The sequence below is a fragment of the Taudactylus pleione genome, unplaced genomic scaffold, assembly GCF_031769625.1.
Source record: "Taudactylus pleione unplaced genomic scaffold, aTauple2 ptg000494l, whole genome shotgun sequence".
NCBI classification, from domain to species: domain Eukaryota; kingdom Metazoa; phylum Chordata; class Amphibia; order Anura; family Myobatrachidae; genus Taudactylus; species Taudactylus pleione.
The window spans coordinates 315,363-335,249 of record NW_028284896.1 but is presented as its reverse complement, the minus strand read 5'-3'; the positions used below and the strand labels follow the sequence as shown (position 1 = coordinate 335,249).

Here is a 19,887-nt window from a genome sequence, read left to right as displayed (position 1 = left end):
ATGGAATCTCGCCGTGTGTCTTCATTATTAATTTGTCTTATCTGTTGTTGTAAACACAATACAGTCAAGCAATAATGTATTTGGTATATTCCTAATTAGAGCTCTAAATAAAAAAAAAGGGAACTCGGGAGGTGGTAATAAATCTCTCGTTCGCATGTATTGCAAATGTATAAACGTATTGATATGATATTCTTTTTGGATGAAGGGGGCACCCTCCTAACCAATGATATCACAAATATGTTTATTACTATCAGTATGTGATCTTCTTAAGGATTTGCAATCTTATAATTCACTATAACATGCCCTTAGTTCAACCTTCTCTCTGAGTGTCAGAAAATACTAATAATGTAGCACGCTATCTCCTTATAGCTTTAATTCATTATGTCTGTAATTCCCATCAAAAGATGTTTGTAATCCACAATAGAATTATCACCTTATAATAATGATCATTTATTTGTTATTAACTTGAAATATGAATCATCAGCGGGATATAAATTATATAGTGCTTCATTGATTCAAAGGTATATTTATCGAATAACATATATTCAGGAGTGGTCTATGGTATATTTCTTCTATAGATTTGATGAGAAAGCAGTGTTTAATATTATTTAGTTAATGTAATCTAATGAGACGCTGCTGCTCTTTCCCAGTCCTTTACACTTCAGTGTATTATTATAACTGAATCTTTGGCATCTAATATCATTAATATACCCTGAACTTAGATACAGTAGTTAAGATGATTATTTTCATGTGGTTTGGGATAACACATACATTCCTTTCTCCTGCAGCCAGTCTCATTCTGGATACAATAATTACATAATTATTACATAATCCTATTTTGCAACAATGTTGCCAGCTACAGCTGTACTTCAATAAGTCACCCATAGTTTTATTATTTTCACCATACTTAACTTAAACTTAACATCTAAAATAACGACACTGACAACTGAATAGATTTGCAATAAAGAGGTCGCAGCCAAATTTATTTAATTGAATTGTAATTGACCTGTAATAGCATCGAGCATGGTGGCGAAAAAGCAGTGCTAACTCGGCTACAGCCCATAAGCGGAATGTATTACTAAGATGGGGGTGGAGATTCCACCCCCAAGTGCGAGCTCTCTCGAGTAGTACCATCTCCCCTTAATCTAGCAAAGTGCTGATCCCTCCATAAGATGGAGACCTGGTCCTCCCCTAAGGCAGCGACCGACTCGCCTCCACAAAGGGGGGATGCTAGCAAAGTTCAGCTGCACTAAATTGAGCCGCCGAGGAGCACTGCTTTCCGCCAGCTGCGCCTCACCTGTTGGAAGAAAACAAAGAATAACACTCCAACGAATAACATCGGCCCAAGCCGATTCAAATTGCAGGGTGGGTGGGTGGGATCACAACTGGAAAAGAGGAAGCTGACTCCTCCCAGTGCACTGATAACCCTAAACAGAGCCCGCCTAAACAGGTCCCTGATAGGCTGTCAAACTCTGATTGACTCAATACAAATACCAATAACATGACTGCGACCACAAACCCAGTTCTAACCAGTACTGCTACAATAAAAAACAGGGTGCTTATCTCCTCTCATGCTTATGCTAGCATTCGCGTGCTTTAAGTGAGCTCTCTTATACTGCAGCGTCCTATCTCACAGCAGATCTCTTTCATGTGATTGAATGGCGGACATATAAGATTGCTTTACAACACATTGATTATTTTAGACATATAAGACACTTGGCGGGCGTGCCGACGAGTGTTTCGCTGTGTGCTTTTTCAACAAAGAGATTATTAACTTTTATTATTATTGCCTCTCTCTCTCCCACTCTGGGGTCTATACATGAAAGCTTGGAAAGATATAAAGTGGATGGAGATAAAGAATTAACCAATCAGCTCCCAATTGTCATTTTTCAAACACAGCCTGCAAACTGACAGGAGTTGATTGGTTGATACTTTATCTCCATCCATTTTATCTCTCTCCAAGCTTTCATGAATAGACCCTTCTATCTCTTTAACACCTTAGTGGTGTGGGTTTGTTGATGTGCTTGCTCAACTTTAGTAGGAATTTCTTACCAATCGGATTGTCCTTTGGATTCCTACACCACAGCAGAGAGGCAGGGGTCCCCAATCCCAACACAGTAATTAACACACCAAAAAAAAAATAATATTCACTTTATTAAGCAGGAACTCTTCGAGATTCAGGAACTACTTATGCACAAATATGAAACATTCATATATTATGTAACTACTACGGTAGGCATTATGTGTAAGGGGCACTACTGTGGGCATTTTATATATAAGGGGCACTACTGTGGGCATTATATGTATAAGAGGCACTACTACTGTGATCATTATGTGTAAGAGGCACTACTACTGTGGATATTTTATGTATAAGGGGCACTACTGTGGGCATTATATGTATAAGGGGCACTACTAATGTGGGCATTATGTGTAAGGGGCACTACTACTGTGGATATTTTATGTATAAGGGGCACTACTGTGGGCATTATGTGTAAGGGGAACTACTACTGTGGGCATTATTTGTAAGGGGCACTACTACTGTGGACATTATGTGTAAGGGGCACTACTACTGTGGATATTATGTATAAGGGGCACTACTGTGGGCATTATATGTATAAGGGGCACTACTACTGTGGGCATTATGTGTAAGGGGCACTACTACTGTGGATATTTTATGTATAAGGGGCACTACTGTGGGCATTATGTATAAGGGGCACTACTACTGTGGGCATTATGTGTAAGGGGCACTACTACTGTGGACATTTTATGTATAAGGAGCACTACTGTGGGCATTATGGGGGTCATTCAGACCCGGTCGTTAGCTCCGATGCGCTCGGACCGGGTCGATGGCCCCCCACAGAGCATGCGCACGTCGGCGCCGGCGCCGTCGTGCGCATGCGTGAGACCCGCTACGACCGACAGCGCCGGTTGTAGCGGGTCTCGATCCAAAGGGGGCGAGCTGTCGATGTTGATTGACAGCTCGCCCCGTTTGGAAGGCGGGCCGGGGGGGGTGGCAGCCCAAACGGGGGCATTCCCATGGGAACACCTACCATTTGGGGGCGGCCCCACTGACATCACTAGTGATGTCAGTGGAGACCTTCCAGCTCAGACAGAGCCGAAAGCTCTCCGGGGCTTACGACAAGGGAGACCCTACCCTAGGGTCTCGTCGTAAGCCCCGATGGTCGCAATGGTCTTGACCATCGCGACCATCACCTTAGGCAGTTGTAAGACTGTGGGTGTTAACCCACAGCCTTACCACCGCAAAGGAGGACGTCTTGAAAATTCAAGAGGTCCTCCCCTCATTCAGACCGATCGCACGCTCTGTGCGACCGGCTCTGAATGAGGTCCTATATGTATAAGGGGCACTACTACTGTGATCATTATGTGTAAGGGGAACTACTGTGAACATTATAAGTATAAGGGTACTACTGTGGGAATTATGTGTATAAGGGGCACTATAGGTGGACATCTGTATAAGGGGCACTACTACTGTGGACATTATGTATATAAGGGGCACTACTGAGGGCATTATGTGTATAAGGGGGACTACTAATGTGGGCATTATGTGTAAGTGGCACTACTGTGGGCATTATGTGTAAAGGGCACTACTGTGGGCATTATGTGTAAGGAGCATTATTGTGGACTTTCGCTATTTGCGGTCTTTCGTTCTAAAACAAGGGGTGGCTATTCAAATGAACTGTTCGCTAAATGCGGTCTGTTCACGCCTCTAAGTCTGAACGAGCGAGCAAAACTTGCGGTTGTAATTTTGAAAAATACGCCCCCTTGCCGCTTGCACCATACGTCATGTCCGCTATTTATTAGATTAATCGAGTACATCGAACAGCGTATGAACTGCTCGCTATTCTTGTGGCTGGTTTTTTCAACCGCTATTTTGCGAGCAGTTCTGAGTAAAAAAAAACCAAGTGACGTGGTCAATGACGCTGCTGTATTAATTATGCACTCCCTTAAAACGCCCGTTTTGACCTTTAAGCACGTCTGCGTTCGAATTCCACACCCCCGTTTTCAAGCACCTTCCCCTGTTACCACCCACATACGCCTCCTTCTGTCACTCAAAATAGCAGGCATTCGCTATATAGCGAACAAACGATTTTCGGCCGCACTGACTGGTTCGCGCATGCGTATTAAAGTCTGTACGCATGCGCAGATGTGCGAACATCGGTCAGAACGAACGAGCGGCCGCTTACGAGCGGCTCTGAATCAGGGCCATTATGTGTATAAGGGACACCACTGTGGACACGTAGAGGAAGCCCTTGCTGAGGTGGAGAACTTACAAACTGTACACAGACCGTGACTTGGTCAGAAATGTATTCATGAGTTAAAAGTCTCAAACAGTACTCATTGGAGGAGTCTGAGTTGCATATGCTCTGTCCCTGGTGTAAGTGTAACATTGATAAGACGACTGATAGTTTGCACACAGTGAAAACACACCCATTTATGCAAAAGCTTTAAAACTGCTGCATCAGTTTTGGAAGTGATTTTAAACTGCATGACACACAAATAATTCTTCATAATCAGTTGGGGAAGGGGAGCCTGCAAATCATATTTGTCTACCCTCCTGGGACTTGGGCGAGAGTCCCGTTTGAAGCTCTGATCTCACTCTCCTCTGCTTTGCAAATCAAATCCCCTGTTTTTTTTTTACTGCAGCCACTGGTCCACCAAGGAATTTCTGTCAATGAGAGTGATTTGATCTAGTCACTATGACATCATCAGCCTCTGTTGTCGACTCTCAGCAAATCCCTTTTGGTACCCCAGCAGGATGGAGCACAGCTTGCCTGACTCCTATGATCAGGGTCTAATCGCAGCGTCTGGTGCTGTTGCTAGTGTGTGTGAGCTGTGGCTGACAGTGAGAATAATTAGTAATCTGTAGTTGAAAACATAAAAAGGACAATACAACAAAGTTTTAAAATGCATTTTTTAACAAGAGATGATCATTAAAGTAAGTCTGTAATTTCTTATCACATGTGGTAAACCAATGGTTTAGGCGAAATATGGGTTCAAAAGTATTTGCTTAGGCATGGCATTTGCCATGTATATTGTGCTGAGTGAGAAGAAAATAAATATCACAGTGATTATTATAGTTGAAAACAAGAAATCCAGTATTGCAGGCAGCAATGTTATTATCAGTGCTTGCAAAATTTCCCAAAATATATTGCTACTAATGTTGTATAGAAATATCTCACAAAAAGCATTTAAGTATAGATACGCCCATAGGTGGAGCTAGACACGCCCTTTAGGTGGAGCATGACACACCCCCTCAGTGGCCCCCTAACTAGAATCTTCCTGAAACTAGTTTTCAAAAGAAGACAAGTACAGTATGCTGCAAATACATTTTTAAGTTTTGCCATAAAACTAAATTTACTGTTAGCATCTGCTACTTTTTGAATTTTGCAGGCACCAATATATTTGGCTGGTTATTACCTGCCCTGTCCAGCCATAAACTGTAATTTGTTTCCATCACTCCTGCCCCTAGCCACACTCCAGCAGCATAAGATCCAGGTATTACTGGAGGAATGAGTCGTGTGTATGCGGCTGACTTTGTATAGGCCCCAGATACGCTAATGCATTGACGATCGCATTTTGCGAGTCCGTATGTTGCTGACTCTTGAGTAAGGTCATCCCACCACATCTATTAAGGACGGCAGCCAGTTCACAGTACGTGTTCCTTCATTTCAACAATCAGACATTGTCATTGGCAGAGAATGAATAATCTGACCCAAAATATTCATCAATGACAATTTTTAAAATTAACGCAAATATAATATAATGTATGTCTCTTGTTTCAGATGATTCTCCAAAGACAGCGCAAAGTGAAGCTGATGAGACAATCCAACAGCCAAGTCACAGGTTTTATTTTGTGAGTTGGATTGCAGTTGGCGTCTTTCTCGTCATCCTCATCCAAATCTTCGTCATCGTTTGTCGCAAATCAGTAAGCTGCATGTCATTTATATTTGTTGCCAGCTAAAAGGACATTGTATTTAAACTGTGCTTATGAATAGATGCATGAGGCGTAAGTTGAGTTGGACTTTTTTTGCCTACATAAATACATGGGCATACACCATACTTTGCCGACATTTACCCAGGAGAAGCCCGGGGAGGAGAAACAGGTGGGAGGTGTTGGGGTTGAGGCCGGACGGGTCGCGTCATTAAGCCCCGACACCTCGCGGAAACACATTTAAATATTAAGCCATGTCCCCTACTCGTGGACCCACTGGTCCGCAAGAAAATTCTCCTTATTCTGCCCACTTCACTAGTGCGGGAGCAGTGCCTACCCTTACAGGGGTGCTGGGGGGTTACCCAAAAAATTGTGAGCCTCCCGCGACTTCCTGGAGTGTAGGCATGTTTGCCATATACCCTTATTAAGATTTTGGTGTATCTCAAACTTAAAACTCCTTATGACTGGATTGGCAGAATTTGGGAGGAAAGGGGTGAGCAAACACAGTCCAAGCGTAGCCACTTCTAATTGCGTGATTGCAATTTGAAATTTCCAGTTAAAGGGTCAAAACTTAAAACTATGTTATAACAAGTTCTTTGTATAGGAAGAGACCCTCCCTCAAAAAAATCTATCCAACTGCAAGGCTGGATTAGGGGCCACTTGGGCCTGGGGCTGAAAAATAAGCTATTGTGAGAAGCGCATGAGGTGTGACCTTTGCTGTCTGTCACGGCTTGATTCGAAGTTGGACCCGGGGTGGAGTCAGGTGATGACCATAGAATAGTTGTTTGATATTGAAAGAAACCGGCCTTAGAGGGGTGTTATTCATGAACAAGAAATAATGATGGAAGACGCCCTGATAGTAGAAGACTGTAGAATATGAGGAGTATATCAGACTCAATGACTGTTACATCGGAGGGGACACCAGAACTCCGGGGATGGCAGGATCACCAGCAAGGTAGGCAAGCAGGGTAGTGCTCTCAGTAGACAGGACTCAGAGGAGGTATGAGCAGGAACTGAACAGAACTGAGCGGACGACTGACTACAGATGGGACTGCAGCATACAGCTCTGACACAGAGGGAGCACAGAGAACTAGCTCACAGCTTGCGCTGTGAATAACGTTGCACTGGCAACTAAAGGACTTCCAGACAGCCCTTAAGTCCCATAGGATAATGCAGGATTGGTTGCTAGAACTCCCAGGGAGATACTGTGACTGGATTGGCTCAACTGGTCACATTTCTGAAAGCAAGATGGCGGCGCCCAGTTTTCTGCAGCGCGGAAGCGCTGCCAGTCTCAATCCTCAGCTAGCAGTCCTGCCACCTACTCACAGGAACTCACCTGCACCCGCGCTACCTCCAGAAGCCAGCACCCCCGGATCAGATCCTCTCACATTGGAAGCTATTACAGTACAGTTATCATCCATGGCCTTAATATGACTCTGTTAGGCCAGTGAAGAGTAGACTACAGTTGTCTATCAATCTCCCACCTTGCCCTAAATCAGTCTCCCCTAGCTCCAGTGCCAGCCTCATACAGTGTTTCCCTGATAATAAGACACTGTCTTATTTTTTTTTTTGGTCTAAAAAACACCATAGGGCTTATTTTCGGGGTAGGGCTTATTTTATTTAACATTGACAGCCTCTGCCTCTCCCTCCCCCCCCTGTTATTGAATGCAGCCTCTGACTCTCCCTCCCCCCCTGTTGTTGAATGCAGCCTCTGCCTCTCCCTCCCCCCCCTGTTGTTGAATGCAGCCTGTGCCTCTCCCCCCCCCATTGCTGAATACAGCCTGTGCCTCTCCAGCCCCCCACCCCCACACCCCGGTGTTGAATGCAGCCTGTCCCTCTCCCTGTTGAATGCAGCCATTTCCCCACTTACCTTTACAATAAGAAGAATCCGGAGGCGGCTCCTTCCTCCACGATCTGCGGCTCCTCCGATGTCCACCTTCAGAGTCGCGCCTTCCTCCACGATCCGCGGCTCCTCCGTTGTCCACCTTCAGAGTCGTGCCTTCCTCCACGATCCACTGGCTCCTCCGATGTCCACCTTCAGAGGCGCGCCGTGACGTCATGACGTCACGCGCGCTGACTCCAAAACAAGCCTTATTGAAAGCTTGTTTTGCAGTCTGACTACGGTACTGTAAGCTGCTGGAGGAGCGGGGCAGCCTCCTCCAGCTCTTTCATTTAGTACCGTATTTCATGCGGGGGCCGAAGCTGGGGCCATATTAGTGTAGTGCAGGGACCGGGAAAAATTTTGATTTTATTAGGTCTTACTTTCGGGGTAGGGCTTATTTTGGGCCATTCATCGAAAGTAAGGATAGGTCTTATTTTTGGGGTAGGTCTAATTATCGGGGAAACACGGTATTCTCTGCTGTCTATGCTGTCCCTCTCTGCCTGTGGTTCCACTGGCTCCTGAGCGGGATGCAATCGGGAAACCGATTGTCTTAATCCCGACAGCCAGCTTCCCGATTGCTTTATCCCGGCGTGGGATAAATTACATATCTAGACGCCTGTCATTTACCCGACGCCGGGAGACCGGCGCCTGGCATCCCGATCGAAGGTATGCCGGGCGCTGCCAGCGGACAGCCGCGGGGGGGAGGGTTAGGTTTAGGGCTCCCGGGGGGGACTTAGGGTTAGGCACCCCCCCGGGAGGGTTAGGGTTAGGCTAGGGGGAGGGAGGGTTTGGGTTAGGCACCCCCAGGGGGGACTTAGGGTTAGGCACCCCCCCGGGGGACTTAGGTTTAGGCAGCGGGGAAGGAGGGGGTTAGGCACTTAGAGGGGGGATTAGGGTTAGGCACTTGGGGGAGAGGTTAGGGTTAGGCACCCCTAAGGAGGGTTAGGGTTAGGGGGTTAGGTTAGTAGATACTTACCTTAGGGACGATCGGGATTTCCAGCGCTGTCGGGCTTCCGCTGCCGGGATTCAAAGTGTCGGCCACAGGGCCGGCGGTATTTCATACTGATTCCCTCCTGAGCCACCCAGAGTTTTAAAGTTCAAGCTCCCCTCACTTACCTAAAACACCCCAGCCACTCTTCTCCTCCCTTCATTTCCATCCTCATTTCCACACTTTTACTCACTTTCCTCTGCCGGTGATTGTCGCCTCTTTACCAACCCGATCACCTCCTCCCATGTCCGTCTTGAGGATTTCTTCTGTGCAGGTCCCAATCTCTGTAATGCCGTACCTTGTTCCATCATGCTGCAGGGCTGTAAATAGGGGTATGCGAGCAGTTCCACCGCACAGGGCACAAGACCTGGCATGTGGCACCATTGTCACCCCACGGCACCTGCATGTGGTTTGCAGGATGCCTTGAACGGCAGCCCAAAGCCAGTAGAGCTACTGCAGAGCCGTTCAGAGCATCCAAGGGACTCACCCGGTTGACACCATCCGAGGCAGTGACACCAAATTAGCAGAGCTGTTCTGCTGTTTTGGTGTCACCCCCCATCGGATGGTGTCAATGAGCAGCTCCGCAGTGGTGATGGATGATGTGCATGCGTGTGTCATCTATACTGTGCTGGGAGAGGCTGGGGCCTCCAAAATAGCACACATTGGGGGACATGTCCTCTCAGACACGAGGCCACACCCTTTTGGGATTGTGTGTCACCACCCAAAGTGACTCCATGCTTCCCCTCTCCCTCTATGTGACCACTAGCTCTTCTGTAAGCTCTTACAAGCAGGACCCTCTCTCCTTTTGTGCTCTCTACGTAATTATGACCACACACCATAACTCGGCTAAGACTTACCAGGTCCGGTGTAATAAGCGTTTTCTTGTTTGCTCTGGGTGATTCTCCAGCTCTTCACAGTGTGAGATGCATGCAGGCTGACATTTTGCCACATTAGGCCGTGCTGGCTTACTTCCTGTAAACACCGATCATGCGACCAGCTGAGCCAATGTTTTGGCACCCTATTAATACCTGCTTAGTGCCAGATCACTGTTGGCAACAGTATGCCGACACCACGATACCGTCAAGGTGCTACTGTTTTTTGTACTCAACTACTATACTCTACAAGCGCTGGTTCTCGCTATGTCAGTAGGACTCTATGCTGGAAATCACCCTGCTGGAGCTGGCTGATACTTTGGAGTGCGGTGGAGGCCGGATGGCTAGTGTATTATTCATTACTGTATATGCAGGAACAAGAGCAGAACGTAAAGATTGTACGTCAAATCTTTGAATACTTTTACTGATCCACAGCTGCTTATGGTTTGCTGCTTGCTTGTATACTGTAATACTGCTTGCTTTATATACTGTATAATTACCTGCTTTGTATACTGTATAATTGCTTGCTTTGTATACTGCATAATAGCTTACTTGTATACTGTATCATTGATTGTATACTGTATCATTGCTTGCTTTGTATACCGTATTAGTACTTTCTTTGTATACTGTATCAATGCTTGCTTTGTATACTGTATTATTGCTTGCTTGTATACTGTATCATTACTTTCTTTACACTGTATTATTGCTTGCTTTGTATACTGTATTATTGCTTGCTTGTCTACGGTATCATTGCTTGATATGTATACTGTATTATTGCTTGCTTTGTATACGGTATCATTGCTTGCTTTGTATACTGTATTATTGTTTGCTTTGTATACTGTATTATTGCTTGCTTTGTATACTGTATCATTGCTTGCTTTGTATACTGTATCATTGCTTTGTATACTGTATTATTGCTTGCTTTGTATACTGTATCATTGCTTGCTTTGTATACTGTATCATTGCTTGCTTTGTATACTGTATCATTGCTTGCTTTGTGTACTGTATTATTGTTTGCTTTGTATACTGTATTATTGCTTGCTTTGTATACTGTATCATTGCTTGCTTTGTATACTGTATTATTGCTTGCATTGTATACTGTATTATTGCTTGCTTGTCAGAAGTGAGCGTAAATTTCTCAGTAGGCAACATTACTTACTAACCACTGAGGGCTTGATTCAGAGGTGGACGGTAATGCAGCCACGAAGGCATATTTATGCTAATACCGCAGCCGGTGGAATTCATACAAAGACGCCCACAGGCTGATTTGCAAATCCCCCGCTTTTTTGTAATAAGTCACACCATTGGTTGCACCAACGGACACTAGAGGAGCCCTATGTTTGCTCAGAATGTCCGTCGTAACATAGCCACCGGTGCCAGTGCCATTGTGAAACAAGATGCAGTCGCTGGCGGTGACACGCCCACATCTAGCTAGCCACCCCCATTACCACCCAGGAACACCCACTAAAATTGTCTCTGCCTCCAAATTAATTCTGCATTGATGATAACCATTGCAATGCATGCGCAGAGCAACTCGGACGCATGCGCAGACTGAAAACATCACATCGCTTCCACCGCTGACTGAGGGTCGGATTCAGAGCTGGACGGAATTTCACAGCCGCACACAAGCGACTCCGTCCATTTAAAATGCAAATGCAGAAGGAGGTGTCACACACCACCTTGCTGCATTTGCGTGATCCCAGCGCTGCGACCCAGGTCGCAGCCTGGGGTCACCATAGGAACAATCGCGACCATCGTCCGCGCTTGTTGCCATTGTTCCTTCGGCCAGACTGCGGGAGCTAAAGCTTCCCGCAGCCTGGCCGGGTCCTTGCAGCTTCCGAGGTCAGGAAGCCTGCGTGCACCCACGCAGACTCTGGCCTGGTCCCTCCCGTTAACAGGGGTGACACGCCCCCGTTTACCGGGAACGTTGCCAGGGAACGCCCCCGCTCCGCCTCCTAAACGTCAATCAGGCTGCGGCTAGGAGACACAGCGAGTCGGAGGGCTGCACATGAGCAGTACACCTGCTGCGCATATGCGGTCCTCCCACCATCGAAGATGTGCACTAACAATCGGGTTAGCATACATCTCTGAATCAGGCCTTGAGTGCCACCCCTAAATCATCTCCTATTGCATTATTACATGTAAGAGCCTGAAACACGCATCATATGTCACATATGTTTTTATATTCTTTTTCCATAGCAAGAAACCGGCGCATGAGTAAAGAAGAAATGGAAGAACCGATGAGAGCCAATATTATACAAAAGTATGTATTATATTATTTCCTTAGCACAGCACAATTGGTATTTACTTGGATATCAGTATGATTTCTTTCTCTGCATGGGTGATTGCATTATTTATCACACCCGGTGAAGCCGGGAGGCATGTCTGGGCAAAGAGGGCAGCACATGATTGACGTGACGTATCATGTGATATCCTTTCCAACCAGATCTGCCCGGCTGCTGCATAGTGACGTCTTTCCCGACTGCTTGCGATAAGCAAAGCTTTCAGTTTAAAGGGCCTGTTTATCATTATGGGCCTGATTCAGCAAGGATCGCAGATGCGATGATTACGCACGCAGATGGCCGATTGTTGTGTTCTGCGCATGTGTATGCATCACAATGTGCCTGCACGAACCCTCCACTGCGATTGGACTACATAGACCCATCGCAGAGAGAGATTGACAGAAAGTGACCGTTTAGGGGTGGCGATGGGAGGGGGGGGGTGGTAGTCGGTGAAACGCAGGTGTGCCAGTGCGTTTGAACGCCGTTACAGGGGCGTGCATAAATTACCCACTGAGATGCCCTACACAGCCTGAGCTCTCACTGCGTACGGGAAGGATAGCGATTTCTGAGTAAGGTCTGACCTTGTGCCAGTGTGCATGAGGCTGCGATGGTGCTCGATGGTACCGATGTTCTCGCAGGCTTGCTAGGTATTACGGATGTGAGTAAAGGGAAAAGGACGTCCTTATGTTGTGCTGAGATTGCAGTGCGATCGCAGTCCTTAGCATATTTTCGCAACAGAACTGCGTGAGCTATGGCAACCGCGATCGCATCTGCGATTCATGCTGAATCAGGCCCTATGTGCGATGGCCCCAAGCAAATGATGGATCTAGGTCGCCAAGACTTGTGAAGACGGATTCAAATCTACCAATTAATTACTTACGGAACCACTTTTAATACCGGTGGCAAATGTTTACACTGCCTTAGGTCAAACACGTGCACTGAGGGGTCCAGGGGAAGCAGGCCCGCTGACAGCCGCGCCTTGCCCAGGTGACAGGGGGCGTGACCTAATAGCGGGAGGAGTGCCACACCCCCTTAGAAAAAAAAAAAGAGAATAATTTTTGCAGCGCAGCAATGGGGAGGGGGCAGCTGTGTGCTCTTCAGCCCGGCGCACAGCCAATGGGAGACGTGATCAGTGTGATCGCTCCCCCAATAGGCATAGGAGACTGCTCCGGCTGCTGCTTTAGCAGCCACGAGCAGTCTCCCAGTGCAGCCCAGCACACAGCAGAGGGAGGGGCAGCGGTGCCGGACTCAGGCCCCCCGCCGGGCTCTTCCAGCAAGTCCGGGGTAATTAGTACCTGCTCCCCCGTATCGGCGCCCCTGAGGGGAAGCAGGAGGATTCTAATGGATCTCACCTCTGCAATCTGGATAACCTTCCTATAGTAAGGAGCAGGGTTCAGCGGGTTAAAGCCATCTATAGATGGCGTTAGGTTCCGAAGCCCCAAGCTTGATGGATAGTTGCCCCCATACTAGTTTATGGGGACATGTGTCATATATCCATTATATTTCCTGGGTTGCTACATTAAAGAATGGCTCCGACACTTAAATACTCACAAAACATGCAAACACTACTGAGACTAAGACATTGATGTATAGGCTCTTCAGTGTTCATACAGTATTCATATAGTTATAAGGTGCATTCGTCTTCTGGCTTTGTGTGGGGAATACAGTAGATTGCTGGGGAAATGAGAGTGCCTGTTTTTTTTACAGAAAGGTTTTATGGCATTATTCCATGTTTAGTCCATTACAATGTGTCTAGATGCTATGGGGCTTATGTAATAGCTTGCGACTTGCAGCCCCTGCGGGAAACTCCTGCAAGTCTTTCTGTATGTTTAAAGCGGCAATCGTTTTAAAGGCAAAACCGGGTTGGTTTTACCTTTAAAATGATTGCCACTTTAAAAATACGGGAAGGGAGTTCCTGCAGCGGCTGGGAGCCGCAAGCTGTTACATAAGCCCCCATGTCTCTTAACTATGGGGGAGATTCATTAAATATTCTAAAGAGGACAAGTAGAAATGTCTCTGAGAGCAAGCAATCAGCTTCTCGCTGTCATTTTATAGACTGTACTAGATACTGTACATAACAGCTAGAAGCTGATTGGCTGCTTTTGGGTAACTTCTCTATTTGTCCGCTTTAGAAGGTTTGATACATCTCCCCCTATGAGCCATAAGCACAATCATCTTTACAAATATTTACTCTAGCTTACATGTTAATGCTTGTTACCTCAAACTAATGCACACACCAGTGTGTGGCTTGGCTTATCACATCATCCATAGGCAAACGCAGGGGTGGGGTAGGGGGGGTTTCCGGTTGCCTGAATTTTACTAGTGCTGCATGTTCTTCTCAGTATCACAAATTACAGATGTGCCCTCATACATGGTTGCTGCAGTCATGCCAAACAGCCCCTCTCGGCGCGCCAGGTCCCGCTTTCACCGAGCACATTTTTTGTGTCTTTTTCCCCCAAAAATGCGCCATAGTTCAAATGTGATGCGACTAGGCTGCACTGATACATTTGATATGTGACACTTGTATATCTGTGTGCGACTGCGAGTCTGAAGCCGTATAAGACGTGCTACGATGCTGCGGCCGCGACTTTTTTCCACGCCAAGTTCCGTTGTGCTTCATTGACAGTTCCCAGTCGCACACAGATATGCAAGTGTTGCATATCAACTTAATCGGTGCAGTCTCCTGATGCGTCCTAGTCGCATTGCATTACGACTAAGACGCTTTTTTGGGTGAAAAAGACGCTCGGCGCTAGCAGACTCGCATAAGACCTGGCGCCTCACTCACGCCACATGGCGTAATTGAGGCTAGATGTATGAGAACATGTCTGTATCTCTGTTTCCACACAGGCCTCACCCGTGAGTCCGCCCCGTGGACAGGTCCAGTTAATTGGAGAATGGGCTAAATGAATGGAGGGTTGCATGTATTTGCAGTGCACCAGTGCCGAAGCCGCACGTATGCAAGTGCGGGTACACATTTCAGTCACGTCTCCACTTACGACTGAAGGGGTGTTACCGGGCTGTACAGTGAACCTACAAATAGGAGGGCCAGGCAGAGTTGGACATAAGCCAATTTCCAGGCCTATCCCTTGCACTAAGTATAGGCTGGTACAAGTGCCCACTGCTGATGATGACTGGTACCCAAACTAGGCCTCCAATAGGTGACAGTTGAGTACAATTCAAATTCTGTTGAACTTGGCATCAGCCCAGATTTACCGCCAACCAAAATCAAGATCATATCCATTTGGAATGTATTAATTATAAATCATTTTAGGTCACACACGCTGTGAGTTTTGTCCCAGTTTATTTGAAAATGTACTAATTGGAATTAAAAATGTCTGCGTCTGGGGATATTGTAAGATGACATAAGGTTGTTGTATGTAAACCTTTATGCTTGTAATGTTTTGCCTTATATGTGTGTGTGTGTGTGTGTGTGTTTGTGTGTGTTGTTATTATTATTATACTACCATCTAATGTATGTCTTTTACTTTTCAGGTGTTTTCCTTCAATAATAGATGTCGTGTTTACAGATTTCCCTCGTCTGTTCTATAACATAATTGGAGCCTCATGAGTTTTCTTACCAAACACTTTTTCCTTGAGCCGTGACTGTGCTTAGTATTGCATGAAACGCGTCTTACTTCTTACACGTAGGGTTGGACAACAATTTAGCAAGACACACTACATTCGGAAGACTAGTGGCAAGACCACATTTCTCTAAGTAGATGCATCTATGCAGAATACATAGGACCGACATAATTTACTACAAGACAACATCCACTGCACATGGAAAGTTTGAAGGTTTGGCTAGAAAATAGGAAATTGAGCAAATGAACTAATAACTTCTAAGAGCAAAAACAGTTTAAAGAACTGAAAGAATTAAGCCCAGGTATCTAGAATACACATTTGAAAATATCATCTGAAATAATCAGTTGCGATTATTCAAGCAGCTTGCTCACATGTTTGATTTTTCATGGATACGAAACAAAACAAACATTTTATGTTATCCTGAGCCGCGTTTTCTCTGCTATAAAACATAATTTCTTGCTCCACTCGTACAAAGGGAAAAAAGACTGCAAAGCCTTACAGCACTTCAAACAGCAACATTATCCTAGGCCCATGAACTCATGCCAAATGTGAAATAGATTGAGATGGTTTGCTTATATATTTAATGCCAGTGATATTTTCTTTTTTTCTTCTTCAATTATGGGGGAAACACAGGGCAAAATTTGCACATCTTGTTTAACATTTTTGTCTTGAATGTTGATAATATGATATTATTATTGATCTTATGTAATTGCCATCGCCATATTTTATAGAATCAGTGACTGTGTCTTTGTGTTACCAATGTTCTATTCTACCTAGTAATTTCTATCTAAATGTCCGCACTTGTCCTCACCTAATGAATTTTCCCTATATTGTTAGTTAATAAAATTATTTTAAAACAGAAGTGCAAACTGGAACCTAACAAATGATAGTAAATATGTTCAGCCATTAAACCAACGTAGACCAGAAATCTGGAAGGTACAGAGATAATCAAAAAGTTTATATATAAAATATGTAATTTTCTAATACAGATAACAAGCATATACCAAGGTAAGACTTCACTTCAGCAAAAGACAAAGTTAAAAGGCAAAACACTTCATAGAGAGAATTAAAGAAAGGAGCTGCAGAAGGATTAAAGTCCCGTAGTATATATTTAAAGGTTTATGTATAATTTAATACTGATGTATCCAGATTGAAAAGTTGTATCCAAAGGCTTATATTAGAGTGTCACCTGCAGATATGTGTGGGATGGACCGGTAGGTGCTTTCAACTGTATTAAATACCAGTAGGAGAGGACTCAGCGCCTGTGTAGTTGATAATACGTTTCAGTATCAGACTTGCTAGGACAAATTGGAAGTCTCTAAGCAAACAGACCTGTTTTCTGATGCGTTTCTTCACTGTGAGCAGTGATTTCATCAGATGCAAGAATACTTGTACATACTCTATTATGCTAAGTATTTATCACAGTGGGATCAGGAAGTTCCTGACAGAACACAGCTCAAAGAGGTCACATACTGTCCTACTAATCATGGCAGTCTCTCTTATATCATTTAAATATATTTTATCAGACAGAATGCAGTGAGTATTAATTGCCAGCTTTACGAATCAGCCATAAGTTAAACTTTTGCTTAAGGTGTTTTAACTCTTCTGATTTTATAATCCATCGCCACACACAATATGCGGCTCCCTTGTAGGACCAAGGGTCATTTTTTATATTTATTTACCTCATCAGACCATTAATGCCTTTGTCTGGGTGCTTTATCTACCATTTTTAGATGCTAAATACCCTATTTTAAGCTATGTCTTAGCATTTTAAAGTGCTAAAATGGGAAGAAATAAGCCCAACACCAATGTGAACTTTGAGGTTAATAAATTGGGATAATTGGGAGGTATGATATTGGACTAATGCACAAAATGAATTAACCACTTAACTGGCATGGTCACATGTGATGTGCAACGGAGCAAGAAGGGCTTCATCTGGCAAGGCGGCATCCCGTGTGACCACGCTAGCTGCTCTGTCCCCTGGCTTCTGCAGAGGAGATCTGTTCTGCACAAATGAAGAGCGGATCTCCTCTGACTCCCCAGATCCCCCTGCAGTGATGCGGAAGTCTGTGACCGCCAACATCACTGCCGCAATTGCGCCCCAGAATGCCGTATGAACAGCGGTCTGAGGCACATGCACCTGAAGTGAAAGTGCAAGGAGGGAAACATAGTTCCCCTCCGAGCACAAATATGCTCATCTCTGCGTATGCAGCAGGGTGGGGACTGATGACCAGTCCCCCCTGCACTGCACTCTGACAAGGAAAGGGGGCGGGAACTGATGACCAGTCCCCCCTGCACTGCACTCTGACAAGGAAAGGGGGCGGGGATAGGCCATGCGGCAGTGGTGCCTTACGGGGGGGGGTATATTTTGGCACTGGGGTGGAGGGGGTTATACTGCTCATTCATTTTTTTTTTTTGACTTGGGGATATATAGAATTTTTTTCTTTTACATATATAGTGACACATGGGGAGGGGAGGGAGGACTAAACTGGGGACCCATTGTACCTCGGGGTGAGGGCGGGGGGCAAATTTCCACTAGGGGGGTGGGGGTTGATATTGCTGGGGTCTTTTAACACTGGGGGGTGCTATTTTTGATGGTGGGTGGGAAATTAAATTACAGTGGGGACCTATGGACACGGGGGTTAGTGGGGGTGCAAAACATAAATATATCTTTAAAATATATTTTAAACTTAATTCATTTTTTTTTTTAAATGTAAATTTCTGTTTTTATGTCAGTTAAGTGGTTAAGCATTAGCACAGAATAGGAATAATATATAACAGCGCTCATTTTCTTCTACCCATATATATTGCTACCCTCGCTTACCATCATGTTTGCGAACTTACGTATTCAATATTATGTGATTCTCTTTGTAATACAAGATTTGCCATAATTACACCCTAGATCTACTGTGTTCCTAGCTAACTGTATAACTACTGGATGTACTGTAGTAAGGAGCACTGTGCAGTATTTAAGTGTGTATATATATATATACATATAGACGTGTATGTGTGTATATATACATACATATATAAATATATATATATATATGTGTGTGTGTGTGTGTATATATATATATATATATATATATGTGTGTGTGTGTATGTGTGTGTGTATATATTAGGGGTGTGCACTGGCCACTTTTCGTGTTTTGTGTTTTGGTTTTGGATCTGGATCTTTCTTCGTGTTTTGGATCTGGATTGGTTTTGCCAAAACCACCCTTCCGTGTTTTGGGTTCTGGGTTTTGTGTTTTGGATCTGTATTTTTTTGAAAAAAAGCATAAAAACAGCTAAAATCACAGAATTTGTAGGTTTTTCTGCTCCTATGCTATTATTAACCTCAATAACCTTAATTTCCACTCATTTCCAGTCTATTCTGAATACCTCACACCTCACAATAGTGTTTTTATGTCCAAAAGGTTGCACCGAGGTAGCTGGATGACTATGCTAAGCGACACGAGTGGGCGGCACAAACACGTGACCCATCTAGGCGTGAAACTGCAGTGGCAGACAGGATGGCATTGAAAAACTAGGCCCCAAACTGTACATAATGCAAAGAAAAAAAAGAGGTGCAAGATGGAATTGTCCTTGGGCCCTCCCACCCACCCTTATGTTGTATAAACAGGACATGCACACTTTAACAAACCAATCATTTCAGCGCCAGGGTCTGCCACACAACTGTGGCTGAAATGATTGGTTCGTTTGGGCCCCCACAAAACAAGCTGGCAATTTATCTGTCCCTGCACAAACTGGCTCTACGGAGGCAAGATGTCATCCTCATCCTCCTCATCCACCGATTCCTCACCCTCTTCAGTGTGTACATCCTCATCCTCACAGAGTATTAATTCATCCCTGCTGGAACCACAGGTCCCTCTGTACGTTCTGGAGGCTGGTCTCCCTGGAAGAGTTGATAATTCATTTTATGAACATCATCTTCTCCACATTTTGTGGAAGCAACCTCCTACGCCTTTCGCTGACAAGGTTCCCCGCTGCACTAAACACTCTTTCGGAGTACACACTGGAGGGGTGGCAACTCAGGTAAAATAGAGCCAGTTTGTACAGGGACCTCCAAATTGCTTCTTTTTCCTGCCAGTACAGGTACGGACTGTCTGACATGCCTACTTGGATGCTGTCACCGATGTAATCCTTTAACAGACAGACGCACGCTTGTCGCTGCTGCTTTGAGGATTCAAGTGCGGCTACAGCCCACACAATTCACAAAGACAGAAAAAAAAAATGAATATTTTTATTGTTTGTGGAGCACACTTTGAGGGTTACACCACCCTTTAACAGACAGACGCACGCTTGTCGCTGCTGCTTTGAGGATGCAA

The 19,887-nt window shown here is 45.0% G+C and overlaps 1 protein-coding gene across 3 annotated transcripts in view; it reads left to right on the top strand.

The window, feature by feature from the left end:
• Positions 1-16,364, top strand: part of FLT3LG (fms related receptor tyrosine kinase 3 ligand) — a 176,480-nt gene extending 160,116 nt beyond the window's left edge. For all 3 annotated transcript variants that reach the window (XM_088449722.1, XM_088449721.1, XM_088449723.1), the window contains exons 7-9: positions 5,805-5,947; positions 11,895-11,958; positions 15,470-16,364. In XM_088449722.1, the coding sequence (XP_088305848.1) occupies positions 5,805-5,947; positions 11,895-11,912 (161 nt within the window). In that variant the 3' untranslated portion in view covers positions 11,913-11,958; positions 15,470-16,364. The remainder of the gene's footprint in view (positions 1-5,804; positions 5,948-11,894; positions 11,959-15,469) is intronic.
• The last annotated feature ends 3,523 nt before the right edge of the window (positions 16,365-19,887 follow it).